We start from the raw sequence: 19,021 nt of genomic DNA, 5'->3' as shown, positions 1-19,021 counted from the left end.
CTCCTCTTTCTTTTTTTGTTTTTTGTTTTTCGAGACAGGGTTTTTCTGTGTAAGCTTTGGCTGTCCTGGAACTCGCTCTGTAGACCAGGCTAGCCTCGAACTCATATCTCCTGTCTTTGCTGCCTAAGTGCTGGGATTAAAGGAATGTGCCACCACCACCCAGCCTCTAATCCTCTTTTAATTATTTGAGACACAGTCTTGTTGAGTGTTGAGTTGTTTTGGTTGGCCATAAATTTGCCATCCTCCTGCCTCAGCCTTCTGAGAAATCAGGATTAGCCCCCAGATCCAGCTCTGAATTTTTAAAAGAATATTTATTGTTTCAATAATAGGAAAAAGAGATAGCACTCTTATTTTGAAAATCTCACTTAGTGGGTAGGGAGAGGAGAATGGAGTGAGAAAGGTCAAGCTAAAGCACGGGACTGGGTACAAGCTCTGTGGTCAGTGGGTCTGACCTTTCTCATTCAGTATCACAGTATCAGTGAGAGCAGCTGAATTAGTTAGCAAGGCCGAGTGCTTAGACAGTGCCGGCCTCTAAAATGCTCCATAAACATAAGCCATTGTTTTCATCTGCAGTGCTGGGGATGGAATCCAGGCCTCCCACACACTCAGCAGGTACTTCAGCTCGAGCTACACCCCAGTCCCCATGGTTACAATTACTGTCTAGTGCAATTAATGTACTAAAGTTAATAGAGGGAAAGCTGCCACTAGGAACACGGAGAAGACTGTTAGGGTCACCCAAGCTCTTGGCTCTGGCTCTCTTTCCTGTTGCCAACCCCTGCATCCCTCTTCCTTTCTGATCACAGGGTTAGTTAGTTCTAGATTCTCCAGCAATTCCGGGTAAAAGCCAGCTGTGATAAAAGTAGTCTTGAATTCAGTCACATGGCCATTGTACAGAATGTCTCTGGTCAACTTCTCTTGCAGGAAGAACTCACAAATAAAATTATAGGGGTTAAGAACTACAGCAAAACAAAACAAATAAACAAACCCCTGAAAATCTGACTGGTCATAGAAAACTGTATTTTTTTTCTTTTCTTTTTTTTTGGATTTTTCGAGACAGGGTTTCTCTGTAGCTTTTGGTTCCTGTTCTGGAACTAGCTCTTGTAGACCAGGCTGGCCTCGAACTCACAGAGATCCGCCTGCCTCTGCCTCCCGAGTGCTGGGATTAAAGGCGTGCGTCACCACCTCCCAGCAGAAAACTGTATTTAAAAAAGACACGGGAGAGCCCAGAAATGTGGAAATGTTTCAATAAATTAAAATATACCTATATAGGTATCAACAATGATGTCTCTGAAGAAAATTTAATTACAGAAGAAAAAAACCCTAAGGATTGTAAGCAAGAAACACACAGATAAAGCTTCAACTTTAGAAGAGAATATCCTTAATTCAGAAATTTATTGTATTTTCTCCCATAACTCATAATGTTTTTTTTTTTCCTTGTAGAAACCAGGAAACAGAGACCTGTGCCATAGGCTCACAATCTAAGACCAACCAACCGAGATGGGACCCACACCAATTATTCAAGAAGGTGACTTTCCCATGTGTCCACCCTTCCTCTTTCAGCCCTTCTTATTCCTTCGATCTATCTCTGACCCTGCTCCTCTCCACTCCATGCTGATAACTCAAACTTAAGGAAGAGACCACCCAGAAAATGTTTCTTTGATGCATGATGCAAAAAGAAACACTGAAGAACAAAGAAAACAGTTTTTTTCCTTTTTTCTTTCTTTCTTATTTGTTTTTTCTTATTTCCTTTTTTTTTTTTTAAATGTTTTTGAGACAGGGTTTCTTTGTATAGTCCTGGCTGTCCTGGCACTGGCTCTGGAGAGCAGGCTGGCCTCGAACTCACAGAGATCCACCTGCCTCTGCCTCCAGAGTGCTGGGATTAAAGGCATGGGCCAAAAACAATGCTCTTATGTAAATAGAATTATGGGTGGAGGGGAGAAAAGAAAAACAGGGAGCACAGAGTCTGTGGAAGTCAAAGGTTCTGAGGAAACTGAAGATTGAGGTAGAGTATGAACCATTTAGGGAAGCTGTAATGACAGAACACGTCTACGTGACAGTGGGCATCACAGGTTACCCTGACCCCAGCAATGCAGTAACTGAGGCCCTGAGTGGGCGGAGCTGTTGACGTGGAGATAGGTGAGACAGACACAGAAGAGTCTGAGGGAGCCATCCAGGAATAAGAATTAGCGGCAGAGAAAGAAATCAATTATTTGTTAAAAAGATTTCTTTAATCCCTGAGGGTCCCTGACAAACGGTTTGTTCCTCTGATATACAGTTTCCATGATTGATTGCACCCTCCCGATGGCAACAAGGCTTGCCAGATCCTGGTCTAATCCCTATTAGGATGGATCCTCAGAAGAAACCATTCTTTTCACCATAAGAAGGGAGCTTTATTTCTTCAGGTCTGTGCTCCTTAATGAACACACAAACATTCTGATGCAGAGAAACGAAAAGGCTGAGCAGGAACAAGAATGAAGAGTGGGTCCAATGATGTCACTCTAGTCATTTAAATTCAGTAATGTCTTTTAGTTCCTGGAATATCAGTCTAAAGATGTCAGTCGGATTTTAAGAAGGGTCCCACTACTATAGAGACTGTAATAAGGCGAAAGAGGGCAAGAGAAGATACAAGGGCCAAGGGAGACAGAGCAGAGGCAAAAGTGACTCCCACAGAAATGAAGAATGAACAGCAACCACATTGACCCAACTCAGCTCAAAGTTAAGATGGGATTTTATTAGTGGAGAACTGAAAATATTGTGAGAAAAGGAACTCTAAGTATACTTAATCCCCAAATTTCATTGCTCAGAAAGTTTTTGCAATCAATGTTTCTTTAAGGTTTATTTATTTATTTTATGTATATGAGTGCTCTATCTGCATGTGCACCTACATGCCACATCAGGATCCCACTATAGATAGTCATGAGCCACCATGTGGTTGCTGGGAATTGAACTCAGGACCTCTGGAAGAGCAGCTGGTGCTCTTAGCCACCGAGCCATCTCATCTTTCCAGCCCACAATCAATGTTCTTTAAAGCTTACGCTTACAATAAAGTTAAGCCATTGTGGCCTTGGTGCAGTGGTACATACCTATAATTCAAGCAGGCTGAGGAAAAAGGATTGCCATTAGTTTGAGGCCAACTTGAGCTGCACAGAGAGTTCCATGTAACTCGTAAGGATGGGCTACATAGTGAGACCCTGTCTCCAAAACAAAACAAAAGTTGCTTATGAACTACCCATAAGTGCCAAGAAGCCAAGAGGCTACCTTTGAGGGCGGAGACAGAATTCTTCTTGGAAGTCTAGGAAAGCAGGACCAGGGCCGGAGGCGCAGAAGTGACTAATGGTATCTGTAGAAGTTTGGGCTTACTGTAGACTGTAAAGACTCAGAACTCAGGCATGCTTGTTCAGTAAGAGACTCATCTTTGCACACGCTCCCATGGTTCTGCATGAGGGGCCCCAACAACGAATTCAATTCCAAAATGTGCTTCATTTAAATACATACTTTTTCGACTCCTATTAAATACATAATTACAGTTATAGTCACCTGAACTTCTCCTTACAGCGGTGTGTGTGTCACGAGCCTCTCACAGCTATGTCATTAGCTTTGGTACAGTGCAGACTGGCTATTACAGCACATTTTAATGGTGTAGCCTCGCTTGGCAAATAAACATCAACTTGATGTTTTATAGGACTTTTAAAGTAAAACTAGTTTGCTCATAATATTTTTACAGGATATTGGATCACATCTGAGAAGCCAAGCCAGCCAGCCACATTCTGCGAGCACGTGAGAATCAGATCCTCTCTACAACCAGGATAACTGCATAAAAGTCAGTGCCGCGACACTAAGCCTCGCCTAGAATTTTATTTCTAGCTGGATGTTGTGGTGCTCGCCTTTAACCCCAATACTAGGGAGGTAGAGGCAGGAGGATCTCTGTGAGTTCAAGGCAGCCTAGCCTACAGAGCGAGTTCCAGGACAACCAGGGCTACATAGTGAGATCTTGTCTCAAAACAACAAAGAAACAAAAAGAGAGTTTTAATTTCAATATATCAATATTAGCTTTAAGAACATATGTTTTCTTGGTAACGGGCAAACATTCAAAACTCACGTACACGCTAGATGCTCTAGGCTCAGGTGTGGGGGAAGCAGTGCAAGCGGGAACCCTGCCATCCGTCTGCTGCAGAAAGGCACCGACAATGGCTTCTCTGCACTGTGTTCTGCCACAGCGACCTCAGGAGCAAAGCCCTGACGCCACAGCAAGCGACAAACAATCTCTCAGTTACTTCCTCCTCTGGAAAATGGAAATTATCCATCTATCAGTAGCCCTCCGCTAAGGACTCCACAGAAGCCATCTGGAGTTCTATCCTAGAAGCTGCCCTCCTTAGATAATTTCAGAGATATTTCCATTACAATAGAGAGGAAAAAGCAGTTCAACTCTGCCTCTTCCTGCCATGCTAGGAACTGAACCCAGGTCCTGCGCACGCTCACTAAGAAAGTGAGGTATCATGAGATACAGCCCAGCTCTTCAACTCTGCTTTAAATACTGTTCTTCATTTTATCATTACTTTATTTTTCTTTTAATTTTTATTTTATTTTTTCGAGACAGGGTTTCTCTATAGCTTTAGAGGCTGTCCTGGAAGTAGCTCTTGTAGACCAGGCTGGCCTGGAACTCACAGAGATCCACCTACCTCTGCCTCCTGAGTGCTGGGATTAAAAGTGTGTGCTACCACTGCCCGGCATTACTTTATTTTCTAGGCAAACCACTATCATCTAAACAGTAAAAACAAAATGGCTGCACTGGAAATGCAGCTCAAGTGCCTGCAAATGTACACATCATGCTCAGATTTTAGTATTGACAAGTAAAGTTAGTTCTGTATTGACTTCTAAGATATTTCTTCTTTTTTGTTGTGAAAATTGGCATTCACAGTATAGATATCATCACAGCATTTTGAAAAGAACAGGTTTTAGTAGAGTCGCCTTCCCATCAACTCTTCCACGGCCTACCACCCTTGGTTCTCTCTTGTGCCCCTCACCCCATCTCTTTTCTCTTTCAAGTTTAATGTGTCTTATGCCTGTCCCCAGCCTTCCTCATTACCTATTTTCACCTTCTCTTGGTCTCCTTTCTAGGTTTCGGTGACACACACACACATACACATATACACACACACACACACACACACTTGGGATGTACACATGAAAGAGAACACGTGGTTTTGTCTTACAGAGTTTAAGTTGCCTCACTTAACATTATACTTTCCAGATCTGTTCACTGTAGTGATATTTCATTTGTAATAAATAAAGTTTGCCTGAAGATCAGAGAGTAAAACAGCTCCACTGGTCAGCCTTATAGACCAGGCAGTGGTTACACACACCTTTAATCCTAGTAGCCACACTAGTTGCCATAGAAACCTGGCAGTGCATGCCTTTAATCCCAGCACTAGAGAGGAATATAAAACGGAAGGAGACAGTTCTCAGGCTCATTCTCATTCTGAGATTCCTGGAGGCAGGATCGCCATTTTGGACTGAGGCTGAGGTAAGAGCCAGTGGCTGGCTGCTTTGCTTTTCTGACCCTCAGGTTGAACTTCAATTTCTCTCTCTGAGTTTTTATGAATCATTCTTCAATTCATTTTCCAGAAAATTTCATTTTTTGCTACTGCTGAGTAAAATTACAGTTCTGCTGTGATGTAAGCTCCTAACCCGTGCATTTCAGCTACAGCAGGCTGACATTTTGAAAATTAACAGACAATAGTTTCCGGCCCACATGAGATACCTGTTCCCTCATTTCTTTCATTTTTTCCAACCGCTTGAGTTTTGTGGCATATTCTTGAACTTCTTTTAATCCGATATCTGTGCAGAGACGAACCAAGAAACGCAAACCTAAATTAAAAAACAAAACCAAAAACAAAACAAAAAATATTTAGGAAAGATGCACGGAGCAAGCCTGACATTTGGCAGAGGCTGGATGCTGACAGCACTTCGTTTTCTCTTAAAGCATAATTATAGCCGGGCGGTGGTGGCGCACGTCTTTAATCCCAGCACTCGGGAGGCAGAGGCAGACAAACCTCTGTGAGTTCGCGGCCAGCCTCGTCTACAGAGTGCGTTCCAGAACGGCCAGTCTCACCTCTCCACCCCAACCCAGACTCATTACACCTTGCAGTCTCCAGACCTGGGAGCACCGACTTCCTTGTAGGTGACCTGCCCTGTTACGCCACCAGACCACAGAGAGGGCACAGCACAAGGATGACAACTCAGGCTGCAATGTTTGTTAATGTGCCAATGACAGGCACACACACAAAGATTCCTAAGGGAGAGTTGGCTACGAAATGGAGAGTGCACAGGGAAGGAGGAGGAAAATATTACCAGTAAATGTTCTTTTTACTGCTGGTAAATTCATTGTTTTAATCAATATTATTTACATTAAAGAAGCACACTTTATAGTTGGGCTTGAAGCCAACATCAAATATGTATAAGACAATTACAAGAGAGGGTGGATGTGCACACTCTGAGCTGACACCCAGGCGAGGCCCTGGAAGAGTCCCACACTTTGCCTCAGCCTGTGCTCTTCCCACCCACCCCACACTTCCGCTCCTGGAACTTCTGTGTGTATGATCATCACATCAGAAAACAGCAAGAAAATCCTCTCAGCACTTATACACCTCACTCAACATATTTAGCTGGGTTCACACAAATGATTAGTTTATTTAGAGACAAGGTCTCACGCATCCCAGGCTGGCCTCAAACTTGCTAGGTAGCCGAGGGTGATCTGGCTTTTCCTCCACAGAGCTGAGACTACAGGCACAAGCCATCAAGCCTGCTTTATTATTGGTATGTATATTAGAGTTTGCTTTTGGATTTAAGATTGTATTGATAAATTAGCAAAGGTGTGATGATTTATAGCCGTAATCTCAGAATTGAAAAGCTGAGGCAGGAGGATTGCCACAGTCCAGGCCAGCCTGGACTAAGAGTGAGCCCCATCTCAAAAGAACAATGTTTTAAGATGCAAAGAATGAAAAGCAAACCAAGTGATTTCTCTCTGACCAATGAGAACACAATGCATAAGACGCCTGCCATTTGTTGTCTCATTGCTTTGTGACGCTTCTGTGCCAGCTCAAAAGATTTGGTTTCTGTCAATACAAGAGCAATGCAGACCATGGTAGAACATTTGTAAGTTAAGTACGGGTACAAAGAAAAAATGAGAGTTAATCATTTCTCCTCTACCCTCAGACAGAGTTAAACATTTTAGATATTTCTTTGTACTCTCTTGTCAGTTATCAAGACAATAAGCAAAAGCTAAGTTAAAAGCTAGTTTTGGAGGGATGGAGGGAGAGAGTACAGGCAAGACAACTGGAATGGGGGGCATTGTGGAAACCTAGTGCAGTGGAAACTTCCTGGAACTTCCTAGTGAGGACTCTAGTGATGGAGGATACAGAGCCTGAAGAGGCCATTTTCTGTAGCCAGGCAAGGCGTCCAGTGTCCCATATCTGTCCTGCCTGTAAGATGTGCTGGGGCAAAGGCGGTTCAGAGCTTGTGGGAATGGCCAAGCAATGACTGGTCTAACTTGTGGCCCAAGCCATCAGAAGGAGCCCATGCCCTCACTTCCTGGATGGCCAGGATCTGGAGTTGGATGGCTCAAAGACCTAGGGTAGAACCAAACATGATTAACAAAAGAAACAAGTCAATGAAATGATTCCTAACGGTATTCTGCTACATTCATAGATGGGTGCCCAGCCCAATTGCCATTAGAGAGGCTTCCTTTGGCGGGTGATGGGATACTGCCATCAGCTGATGATGTAGACACCATAGCCAAACCTTAGGAGCTCAGGGAACCCCAAGGAAGAGGGGGAGGAAGAATTATAAGGCCCAGAGGGGTTGAGAACACTAGGAGAATCAACTAGGCAGGACCCATGGGGACTCTCAGAGACTGAAGCAACAAGCACAGAGGAGCCTGCAGAGGTCTGCACCAGGTCCTCGGCTGACAGGCTGAGGTTGTTTAGCTTGGGGCTTTTGTGGACTCCTAACAGTGGGGTTGTCTCTGACTCTTTTTGCCTGTTCTTGGGAACTTTTCCTCCTATTGGGTGGCCTTGTCAAGCCTTGCTATGACAGTTTGTGCCTAGTCTTTTTGTGTCTTGTTATGCCATTTTTGGTTGATGTCCCTGGGAGCCCTGCTCTTTTCTGAAAGGAAATGGAGGAGCAGTGGATCTGGGGGATAGGGGATGTGTGCATGGGACTGGGAGGAGCTGGCGGACAGGCTGTGGTTGGGATATACTGTATGAGAAAAGAATAAATGAAAAAAAAATAACCCACTAGTTTTTTGTTTTGTTTCTTTTAAAGGCAGGGAGTCATGCATGTGGCCCAGAGTGGCCCACAACTCATTATGTAGTTGGGGCTAGCCTATGACTTCTAACCCTTCTGTCTCTGCCTCCCAGACAAGCAGCACCACACCCAGCTTCAGCAATGCTGGGGATCAAAGTTAGGGCTCCTTCATTTCTGGGCAAGTTCTCTACCAACTAAATTATATTTTTAACCCCTAAAAATAAATTTCTAATACCTAAAAAATAGCCATAATGTGATGAAATTGTGTTTATTTAATTGAAAAAGTAGTTCCAAAATGTACCCGTTTCCTTGTGATAAACTACAAAGCAGAAGACCCCACAAATCTGAACTTCTGATCACTCAGAGGCTCTTGATAGCTAGCTCAGTTCCAGCTTCCAGGAAGGCTGGACTGGCTCCCAGGCACGTCAGTTTCTGAGTCACCATGTTCCTCTCTATTGGGCGGAGTACTGCACACACAGTAGGTGTGCTGGCTCTGTATTGCTTCTGTCTACCATGACCCAGGTGTACATTCTCCCTCTTGCTCTACTATGCTGCCAGGCTGTTTGTTTCGCTTCCTTTAGTACTGCTGGGCTGCAGGCACCTACCATCCTGCCAGGCTTCAACCATACTTCCCGACAGCCTTAGAGTAAGGGGTATAGAGCACACTTCTCCCCTTACCACAACTACCATCAAAATTATACTTTATAATCGTTAGCTAGATGTCAAAAATTAATTTCTTTTCTTTTTTTTGCCTTTTGTTTTTCAAAACAGAGCTTCTCCGTGTAACTACTCTGGCTGTTCCAGAACTCACTCTGTAGACCTGGTTGGCTTTTAATTCACAGATATCCACTTGCCTCTGTCTCCCAAGTATTGGGATTAAAAGTGTATACCACCAGAAGAAAGTGACTGGCAAACTGCCAATATAGGTGGAACTGTCTTTGAAATGTCCTGTTTCATGGAAAAGTCTACTGGATGCTATGGACCAGTAGGCTGAAGATGGATGCCCCACTGTTACAGAAGAACTTTGGGTGACTGTCCAAGCAGCAAGATGTCTCTGTCAATTCTAGAAGTTGCTTACAATGCACTTCCTGTTTACTTAGGTAATATTATATCCTTCTGGAGTCTTTGATGGAGTTGAAGAGTAGATAGTAATAATATAACTTTACTTACAAGTAATAAAAGATAAAGTTTATATAAATATTGTAAGTGTAATTCTTGTTTGAATTGAATTGAATTCTTCCTTTTGTCTATGTGTTGCTTTTATTGGTTAATGAATAAAGAAACTGGCTTGGCCTGACAGGGTAGAACAGAGCTAGGCAGGGAAAACTAAACTGAATGCTGTGAGAAAGAAGAGTGGGGTCAAAGAGAAGCTATGTAGTTGGAGACAGATGCTGGGAACTTTACCTGGTAAGTCACAGCCACATGGCGATACACAGATTACTAGCAATGGGTTAAATTAAGATATAAGTGTTAGCCAATAAGCAGCTAGAGCTAATGGACCAAGCAGTGTTTTAAATAATATAGTTTCTGTGTGATTATTTCAGGTCTGAACTGCTGGGCTGGAATGAACAGCGACCTCATATGACAGCAGTTGGTTGATTAAGTCCTCTCTTCTATAAGCAGGGCTCCAGTACTTTTCAGAATTACCCTGCCCACTCTCTATGGTTGACTCCATTCCCACAGATGTCGTTTTTCATTGCTGTGCTCCCTGGCACATCTCTAATTTCTCCTTTTCTACTATACTGTTCCCTGCAGTCGACAAAGAGCCACCTCTTCCATCCTTAGAGAAGCAGCCCTAGACCACTCCTCACGCCCACTGCGTATTTCAACCTGCTGCTCTTCTGTTTCTGCCTCTACTTTCCCAATGACTTTCCAAAGTCAGTGGCTTTTGGTTGGTAACTTCTATGATTTTTTTCTCAATGCTGCATATGAAATCCGGAGCATCTGAGTATCATGCAAGCATCGCCACCGAGTGACGGTCCCAACCCCAAGTGCCACAAGTCATACTGTCTTCCTGAAGTCCATCTCCCTTGGCTTTGGGGGCGCTGTTCTTGTCTGCTCCCCAGACCTCCTTTCTCAACCCCCTCCGCGTCCTCTACTCCACTTGAATGTTGGTTCTGCAGGTCCACTCTTGGACTGTTAATTTATAATCTCTCCTGGGATGTCGCACCCATTTATCAACCTCAGTCAGGCTACATCTTAATAATTTAAAGCTAGTTTCTCACTCCAAATGCACATTTCTCCTCAGTGTTTACCACAGTTGTCTCTACATCTCATGGTGACTTTGTTAGAGGAGCTTGGATGGTTCAGCCACATCACAAGACCCAAGAACACCTGCCCCACGCTGACATCACCACCCCAACTCTTTCTCCTACGTTTCCTCTACATAAATACTTAAGTTACACTTCTCTTTCACCTACTTTCACAATTACTCATTTTAACTATTAAATATCTTGTTTGAGTATGTGCATGTGATGTATGCATGTGTACATGTTCATGTGTGTATGAGTGTATGTGTATTTATATGGTACCAGATATGATGAATGCATGTGTACATGCTCATGTGTATGGGTGTATATGTATTTATGTGGGTACCAGATGTGATATATGCATGTGTACATGTTCATGTGTGCATGTGTATTTATGTGGGTACCAGATGTGATATATGCATGTGTACATGTTCATGTGTGTATGTGTATTTATGTGGGTACCAGATGTGATATATGCATGTGTACATGTTCATGTGTGTATGTGTATTTATGTGGGTACCAGATGTGATATATGCATGTGTACATGTTCATGTGTGTATGTGTATTTATGTGGGTACCAGATGTGATATACGCATGTGTACATGTTCATGTGTGTTTGGGTATATGTGTATTTATGTGGGTACCAAATGTGATATATGCATGTGTACATGTTCATTTGTATATGGGTACATGTGTATTTATGTAGGTACCAGATGTGATATATGCATGTGTACCTGTTCATGTGTGTTTGGGTATATGTGTATTTATGTGGGTGCCAGGTGTGATGCATGCATGTGTAAACATTCATGTGTGTATGGTGTACATGCATTAATGTGGGTGCTAGGTGTCTTCCTTAATTGCTCTCCACCTTATATTTGAGAGAGGGTCTCTCAGTGGACCCTCAGTGGTCTATGCTACATCAGTGTTGAATAGTGTCTGGAATATAGTCTTCATAAGAGTGTGTACAAAAATAGCCAATTTCTGATCAGTAAGACACTGAAAGCAGCAGGTTTAAAATAATTTGCAATGTCACAATTACTAGGTAAGTCTTCTGTGTACACACTTATCTCAGTAATCCACAATTAAAAGGTAGTCTATGCTTTGGGAATAATATACCATTGTTGCTCCCTTCCCCCTTCCCACAGAAGAGCACCTTAGAGGTGATTTATAGAAAATAAAATGACTATTTCCAAGGCTAACCTGAGTTACATAGTAAGTTCTTGCCTAGCATGGGCTACATGAGACCCTGCTTAGACAAACAAACCCCAACCAGTTTAGGTAGTTGTCCTCTGAAATGCAGGATATCATCTGTAAGGCTGTAAAATAGGCCAATTTTTAAATTTAAAGAGCTCCATTTTGTGTGTATGGATGTTTTGCCTGCACATATGTCTGCACCACATGCATACAGTTCCCTCAGAATCTTGATGGGTTCACCAGAAAATGATTCTGTTTCAGATAACATTCCGCAGATTTCCCTACTAAGGCTCCAGCTATGGCCGTCAATTGATTACACTTGTTTTGAGGATTATACAGGCCAAAATCATCTTAGATATTCCTTACAGTGTACACAGTCATTCATTTAACTTTTAGGGTAACTCTTAAAACCTCTGTAAAGGGAAACAATGTGGCCTTGCTGGCCTGGCACCAAGGCATTGTGGCTGCTCCAGAGATTCTCATCTGGAAGGGGCATTTTGCCAAGCCTGGAGACTTCAAGTTTCAACAAACGGGGCGGGAGAGCCATTAGTAGGTGAAGGCTGAGGACGCTGCTTACAAACCTGCTGGTCTCTAGGGAAACTAGGAATGTTAAATACACTGGGTTCTCTTCTCAATGATCCTGATGTCTTGCCCAGAAGGCTGGGAGTGGATTTTGTTAATAAGCTGGTAACCTTTTTGCTATCTGTGGAGAAAGAAAGTGGGTGTGGCAAACCTTACCCACCTTTTGCTTAGAGACAGACCTCACCCAAATTCCCCAGAATGATTATCCTAACTCTTCTTTCCCTAGAACACTATATAGTCACACTTGAGCTTTACTGTGCACCTGGAATTAGACGGATTGTTGCTCGGAAACCTTCCCCCAAATTGAACTATGTTTTAAATATGCTGACAAGCCTGGCGGTGGTGGCGCACGCCTTTAATCCCAGCACTCGGGAGGCAGAGGCAGGCGGATCTCTGTGAGTTGGAGATCAGCCTGGTCTACAAGAGCTAGTTCCAGGACAGGCTCCAAAGCCACAGAGAAACCCTGTCTTGAAAAACCAAATAAATAAATAAATAAATAAATAAATAAATAAATAAATAAATAAATAAATAAATAAATAAATATGCTGACAGTGAACAGCCTGGCATTGGATGCCCAGAAGTCTCTGATCCAGGTTGATGAGGTTTCCATTCTCGTCTTTCTTGAGGTTCGCTTCCCTGTCTGACACCTGCAGGGGATCCCTTCAAGAAGAACCAGGTGGCAGGCAGGCAGCTTCCACTTTCAAATACTGTCCCTGGACTTCTTGTTCCCGAATGGTCTCTAAAGTGACTGAGACTAAAAACCACACAGAAAGTTTCTTTTTGAAAAGGAACAGGGAAAATAGATGCTTGAGCCAACTGCAAACTACAATTCTGTACATTTTAAGAGTTGTACAATGATGGCCCTGTAGGCCCTTTCCTCCCTGGTGACTGCTCCTGTGGCTATCAGGTGAGGAACCTACTTCTTGATCCTGAACCTCTTCTCAGTCCTTGGCAGTGCTGCTCTTTCAAGAGCCAGGCAGAGACTCCACCTGCTCCTTGGATCAGGCTGCATCATCAGAAACCCGAGCTCAGGAGAGATGTGTTTACTGTAATGTGCTGCCTGTATTTATTATTGTAGAGAACAAGATGAAAAAGACTTTTCAAAGATGTTCTCTTCGCTGCAGCGCTGATCTCAGCACCGCCCACGCCTCTCAATGACTATCCACACCATGAATGAAGAGTTTTCTTCTCAAGGAATTGCTTTTTGTTTCCTAACAAAGATGGTAAAAATTCTAAATTGACTATGACTTTCCTCTTTTCTTTTTGGTTTTTCGAGACAGGATTTTCTCTGTGCAGCCCTGGCTGTCCTGGAACTCGCTACTCTAAGTAGAAGAGGCTGGCCTTGAGATCTGTTTGCCTCTGTGCTGGGATCAAAGGTGTGAGCCACCGGCACCCAGCTGACTTTCCTCTTTGACTAAATGCAACTCAGGACAAAACTGACAATTAGTGGTGAGATGCAGCAATGAAGATGGCTTTTTTCTCTTTCCTTAGCCCAGATTTTACAGTAATCCTGCACAGGACCGGGCACAGTGACAAGAGAGGCGGTACATGGACGCTTCTGCAAAGCTCATTTCACAACTCACAAGCAAGTAACATGTCAGGATAGCATTTTAAAACTAGGGGTGGGAGAGACGAACAGCCAGTAAAGCGCTCGCTGTGCAAACATGAGGATCTGAGTTTGGGTCCCCGGAACACACAACGGAACACCAAGCACGGTGGCACAGAGTTCCAGTGCTGGAAGACGGGGACAGGTGGGTCTCTGGGGCTCACTGGTAAACCAGTCTAGCCAGACTGGCAAGCTCCAGGACAGTAAGAGACCCTCCCAAGAAATGAGGTAGAGAGCAATTGAGGAAGACTCCGGATACTGACCTGTAGCACATGCGTGTACCTATGTGCACAGTGACCACACACACACACACAAATACATTTAAGTGCCACTAAAAAAAAATCACCAGCAAGATTATTCATGCTTTGTTTTCAAAAATAGTAAAAGTACCTTTTTTCCCAACCTGAAAACATCGAACACTAAAGTGGGTAGTTAAAAATGCTTTTCACGGGACTGCCCACAGGACTTACTGCTCTTGCAGAGGAACTGGGTTTGGTTCCTAGCACCTACATCAGGCAGCTCCCAACTACTTGCAACTCCAGTTGCAAAGGACCTGACACCCTCCAGCCTCTTTGGTTCCCTGCACACATGTGGTGCATATGAATTCACACAGGTATACACACATACATTAAAAGACTCTTAAAGACAAGCTGGTCTTTGTGTCTTTTACATCATGCATCCCAATCCCACTCATCTCCTGTTCCCTCTGAAACACCCTTCTCCAACAAAACAAAACAAAATTTAAGATAAAAACGGAAAAAAAGGCTGGGCGGTGGTGGCGCACGCCTTTAATCCCAGCACTCGGGAGGCAGAGGCAGGCGGATCTCTGTGAGTTCGAGACCAGCCTGGTCTACAGAGCTAGTTCCAGGACAGGCTCCAAAGCCACAGAGAAACCCTGTCTCGAAAAACCAAAAAAAAAAAAAAACAAAAAACAAAAAAAAAACGGAAAAAAAGAAAGAAAGAAACGAGGAAGAAGGGGAAAATCTCCACATGGAAGCTGCAGTGTGACACAGTGAGTCACAGTAAACCCTTTATCCCTACATCTTTACACGCAGGCGTTCATCACAAAGAATCACTGGTTTGGTTCGAGGCCTGTCTCTGCTGCACCACTGACACCGGGCCCTCACTGGGACTCTTCCCGGACATCCTGTTGCTGCCCTGTCTCAGAGATTCTGAGGCCTGGGCTGGAAGGACTGCTCCCTGCCCCAGCCTGTGCTCCAGCAGATCACAGATGGGCTGGATGTTGGGGTGGGCCAACACTGAACCCTGGTTTTGAGCCTGGGTAGTTGCAGGGTTGGTCAACCCACACCTCTCCCGTCTTCACCACCAGGGTGCCATGGCTAGTTCAGCCCTTGCAGCTACGAGGGGCCAGTCTCCGCTGTCACATCCTCAGGGTGGTTCTCTCACACTTATCTCTCTCCCCTGACCACACCGGAGGAGTGATGGGGACAGCGCTCCCACCTGCCTCAGGCGTCAGTGGGGTGAAATCTCGCCTCCGCCCATGCCAGTGGTACACGTCTTTAATCCCAGGACTCGGGAGGCAGGTGCAGGCAGATCTCTGAGTCTGCGGCCAGCCTGGTCTACAGAGTGAGTCCCAGGACAGCCTGGTCTACAGAGTGAGTCCCAGGATAGCCTGGTCTACAGAGTGAGTCCCAGGAGAGCCTCGTCTACAGAGTGAGTCCCAGGACAGCCAGGGCTACACAGACAAACCCTATCTTGAAACAAAACAAAACAAAACCATTAAAAAAAAAGTTAAAAAGTGCTTCTCCTGGGTTGGCAAGATGGCTCATCCTCTAAAGGTGGTTTCCATGCAGATCTTGTAACTTAAGTTCAATCCTCAAACCCCACGTAAATGTGGGCCAGAGACCCCATTCCACAAAGTTGCCCTCTGGCCTACAGAGGCACACTATGGCGTACGTGTGCCTACCACACATTATATACATACTCCAATAAAAATCCTACAAACGCCTTCCCTATAAAGCACCGGTGTCTATATAAACTCAGGTGACCGAGGCTGACCTGAACTCTGACCTCTAGCCCTCCCGCCTTCACCACCCGGCACTCAGAGCATGGCTGCTTTGAGTTGGCGAGACGGTCAAAGCAGGACTATGTTCATGCCAGGCAAGCATCATTCTACCAACAGTGCTACAGCTGCTTCCCCCAAGATTTGTCCTTAAACTTTTTAATAAAGGACTGAGATGCAGATTTGCTTAAAATAAACAGAATGTGGTGTTATACTTAAACCTATCAACAACTAAGTTCTATAAAAATGCGCACTTAAGGAGTCAAATTTTCTGACTGTATAAAAACTTTAAAGATATGTACCACAAATGAGGCTTCATTTATGAATACTGTTACTACAGCAAATTTAACTACCTATTAGAACACAGAGTGTGGTATCTTTGCCTTCAAAGTTACAAAATACAAGGTCACTTACATTCAACATTCTCTGGAAATTTCCTGTGAATCTCTTTGTAAGTATCTAAGGCCTTTTGGTAGTTACCTGTAAGTAAATAGAGAAAAAATGTAATAATAGTTAGCTATATAAAGTTATAAAAATATTACTAAATTTAATTAAAATGTTGATTCTAATCCAAAGCATTGGTATACCATAATGGTTTAGATGAGAGCTTACTTTTCATGTTTGCACAATTCTTGAGTCATTTCTGGGAGAAATAGATATACAACGCAGGTGTGCTGTTTCATGCCTGTAACCTCGGCACTCAGGAAGCAGAGGAAGGGGACTTCTGTCATGTAGAGGCCAGCCTGATCACACAGTGAGTTTCAGGACAGCCAGGGCTACACAATAAGACTGGGTTTCAAAAAACAAAACAAAACCCCCAAAATATATGAATAAACAAAACTGAAAAAGGGTCAGAGTGGAAGGAAATGGTTGAGATTTAGTATTCGCTTCTCAACAGAACCAATGCAGTGACTAGCTGACGGGTCCACTCTGAGTGGGTGTGGCTCAGTGGTCCCATGCAAAGGAATGCGCATCTCAGTCAAACTGTCATCTGACCGGAGCCATGGTCGTGCTAAAGAGTGAGCCCTCCAGTGCAGGACCAAACTAAGTCTGTGATGGATGTCCTGGCCACTTTGAAGATGCTGACAGCTATCAGGTAACCACACAGACAACCTCAGTCTGTGCTTCCTTCGGGGTCAGGATTATCTTTTCCTGGCGTTCTATGGTCTGTGTGAGGTTTATGAACGTAACTCTGACCTCCTAGTTGACTCTCTGGCATTTAAGCTACAGGCCTCGTCTTTGGACAGAAGCACAAACCTCTGCACCTAATGACGTCTGTTGTAAATAACACACAGTTCTCGCTGTCCCAGGTCTGAATTAATCACTCGGGCAGGAAATGGAAATAGAAACTAATATAAAAAGAATATTTTGTGGTTAACATGTAATGATTTCACGTTAATTTTGAGAAAGAACTCGTTTTTAGGAGAGTTCCTGGAATAGCCTGCAGGCTATGGTGTACTTAGTGGTAGAGTGTTTGCTATTAAATTCAAACCCAGTGCCAATCCATGGCCCTTGCCTTAAATAAAAACAAAACACCCCCACTTTGTAAGCATGACCTTTCCTGTATGTAGTAATTACTATGTTTTTCACATAATATGTATAATAAATTATGTGTGGTTATTCAGAAAGTTAATGTTTAGTAAACATTCAACTGGAACACATTTATATGCATAACTACCTAAAAGAAAAGACAGAAACTAAATAAGAAATGAATAAAGTCAAAACGCTTACCACTTCTTCTGAAACAGCTAGCTACCATCAGCTGCCATTTCACTTGTGTGGGTCTAGAAAAGAAAGAAATTAGTGGAAATTAGAGATGAAAAAATAATGAGATGGTGAAACAGATTCATTAAGCTTTCTACCTCTAATTCCTTTGAGTACTTCAGACCTTTTGTTTATTTAGTCTTTATTAACAGCATACAGGCTCACACATTTAGAACAAAAAATTCTTGATCTTGTGTTAGAACAGCCAGGCTTTAATCCAAAGAGAGGGAAAGAGAACTCTATGTCCCTTTCACCTTTAACAAAAATCACATTCTTTTCTAAAGTAATAATCACAACCAGGACCTCTAGAGACTGACTTTACACCCAAGACAGGCATGCAGGCACACGCTTGTGTTCTCAACACTCACAGAAGGCTGAGGCAGGAGGATTGCTGTGATTCTGAAGCCAACTTTGGCTATACAGTGAGTTCTAGGCTGGGCTGGGCTACTATGGGAGACCCCCCTATCTGAATCAGGAGCAGTCTAGAGAAGTGTTTAAGATTCCCCTATCTGGATAGAGCTCCCAAGGTCCCAAGGAGGAGCAGAAGGAGGGAGAACATGAGCAAAGAAGTCGGGACCACGAGGGGTGCACCCACCCACTGAGACAGTAGAGCTGATCTACTGGGAGCTCACCAAGGCCAGCTGGACTGTTACCAAAAAAAGCATGGGATAAAACTGGACTCTCTGAACATGACGAACAATAAGGGCTGATGAGACGCCAAGGACAATGGCATGCGGTTTTGATCCAACGCAATGTGCTGGCTTGGTGGGAGCCTAGCCAGTTTGGATGTTCACCTTCCTAGATATGGACGGAGTGGGGAGGACCTAGGACTTACCACAGGGCAGGGAACCCTGACTGCTCTTTGGACTGGAGAGGGAGGGGGAAAAAAGTGGGGGGAAGGGGAGAGGGGTGGGAGGAGGGGGAGAAGAATGGGAGGAGGGGGAGGGAAATGGGAGGCTGGGAGGAGGTGGAAATTTGTTTTTTTTTCTTTCTTTTCTTTATTCTCCTTTTATCAATAAAAAAAAAGAAAAGAAAAAAAATTAAATTAAAAGCAACTGATTTCTAATTATTAATACTAAGTTTCTTCTATGAAATAAGAATTATAAGAAAAGAGTAAATGGAATTGAAAAGTGGAAAAAAAAAAGATTCCCCTATCTGAATCAGGAGCAGTCTAGAGAAGTGTTTAAGACCCCTTATCCGAATCAGGAGCAGTCTAGAGAAGTGTTTAAGACCCCTTATCCGAATCAGGAGCAGTCTAGAGAAGTGTTTAAGACCCCCTATCTGAATCAGGAGCAGTCT

The 19,021-nt window shown here is 43.6% G+C and overlaps 1 protein-coding gene across 4 annotated transcripts in view; it reads right to left on the bottom strand.

The window, feature by feature from the left end:
- Ift88 (intraflagellar transport 88) overlaps positions 1–19,021 on the bottom strand; it is a 98,236-nt gene that overhangs the window by 21,314 nt on the left and 57,901 nt on the right. For all 4 annotated transcript variants that reach the window (XM_075949252.1, XM_075949254.1, XM_075949253.1 and 1 more), the window contains exons 21-23: positions 17,690–17,742; positions 16,373–16,438; positions 5,762–5,868 (exon numbers count right to left, since the gene is read on the bottom strand). In XM_075949252.1, the coding sequence (XP_075805367.1) occupies positions 5,762–5,868; positions 16,373–16,438; positions 17,690–17,742 (226 nt within the window). The remainder of the gene's footprint in view (positions 1–5,761; positions 5,869–16,372; positions 16,439–17,689; positions 17,743–19,021) is intronic.

Source organism: Microtus pennsylvanicus, chromosome 15 (assembly GCF_037038515.1).
Source record: "Microtus pennsylvanicus isolate mMicPen1 chromosome 15, mMicPen1.hap1, whole genome shotgun sequence".
NCBI classification, from domain to species: Eukaryota; Metazoa; Chordata; class Mammalia; order Rodentia; family Cricetidae; genus Microtus; species Microtus pennsylvanicus.
Note: the sequence above shows the minus strand (reverse complement) of the source record. Positions and strands in the feature narration are given on the sequence as shown.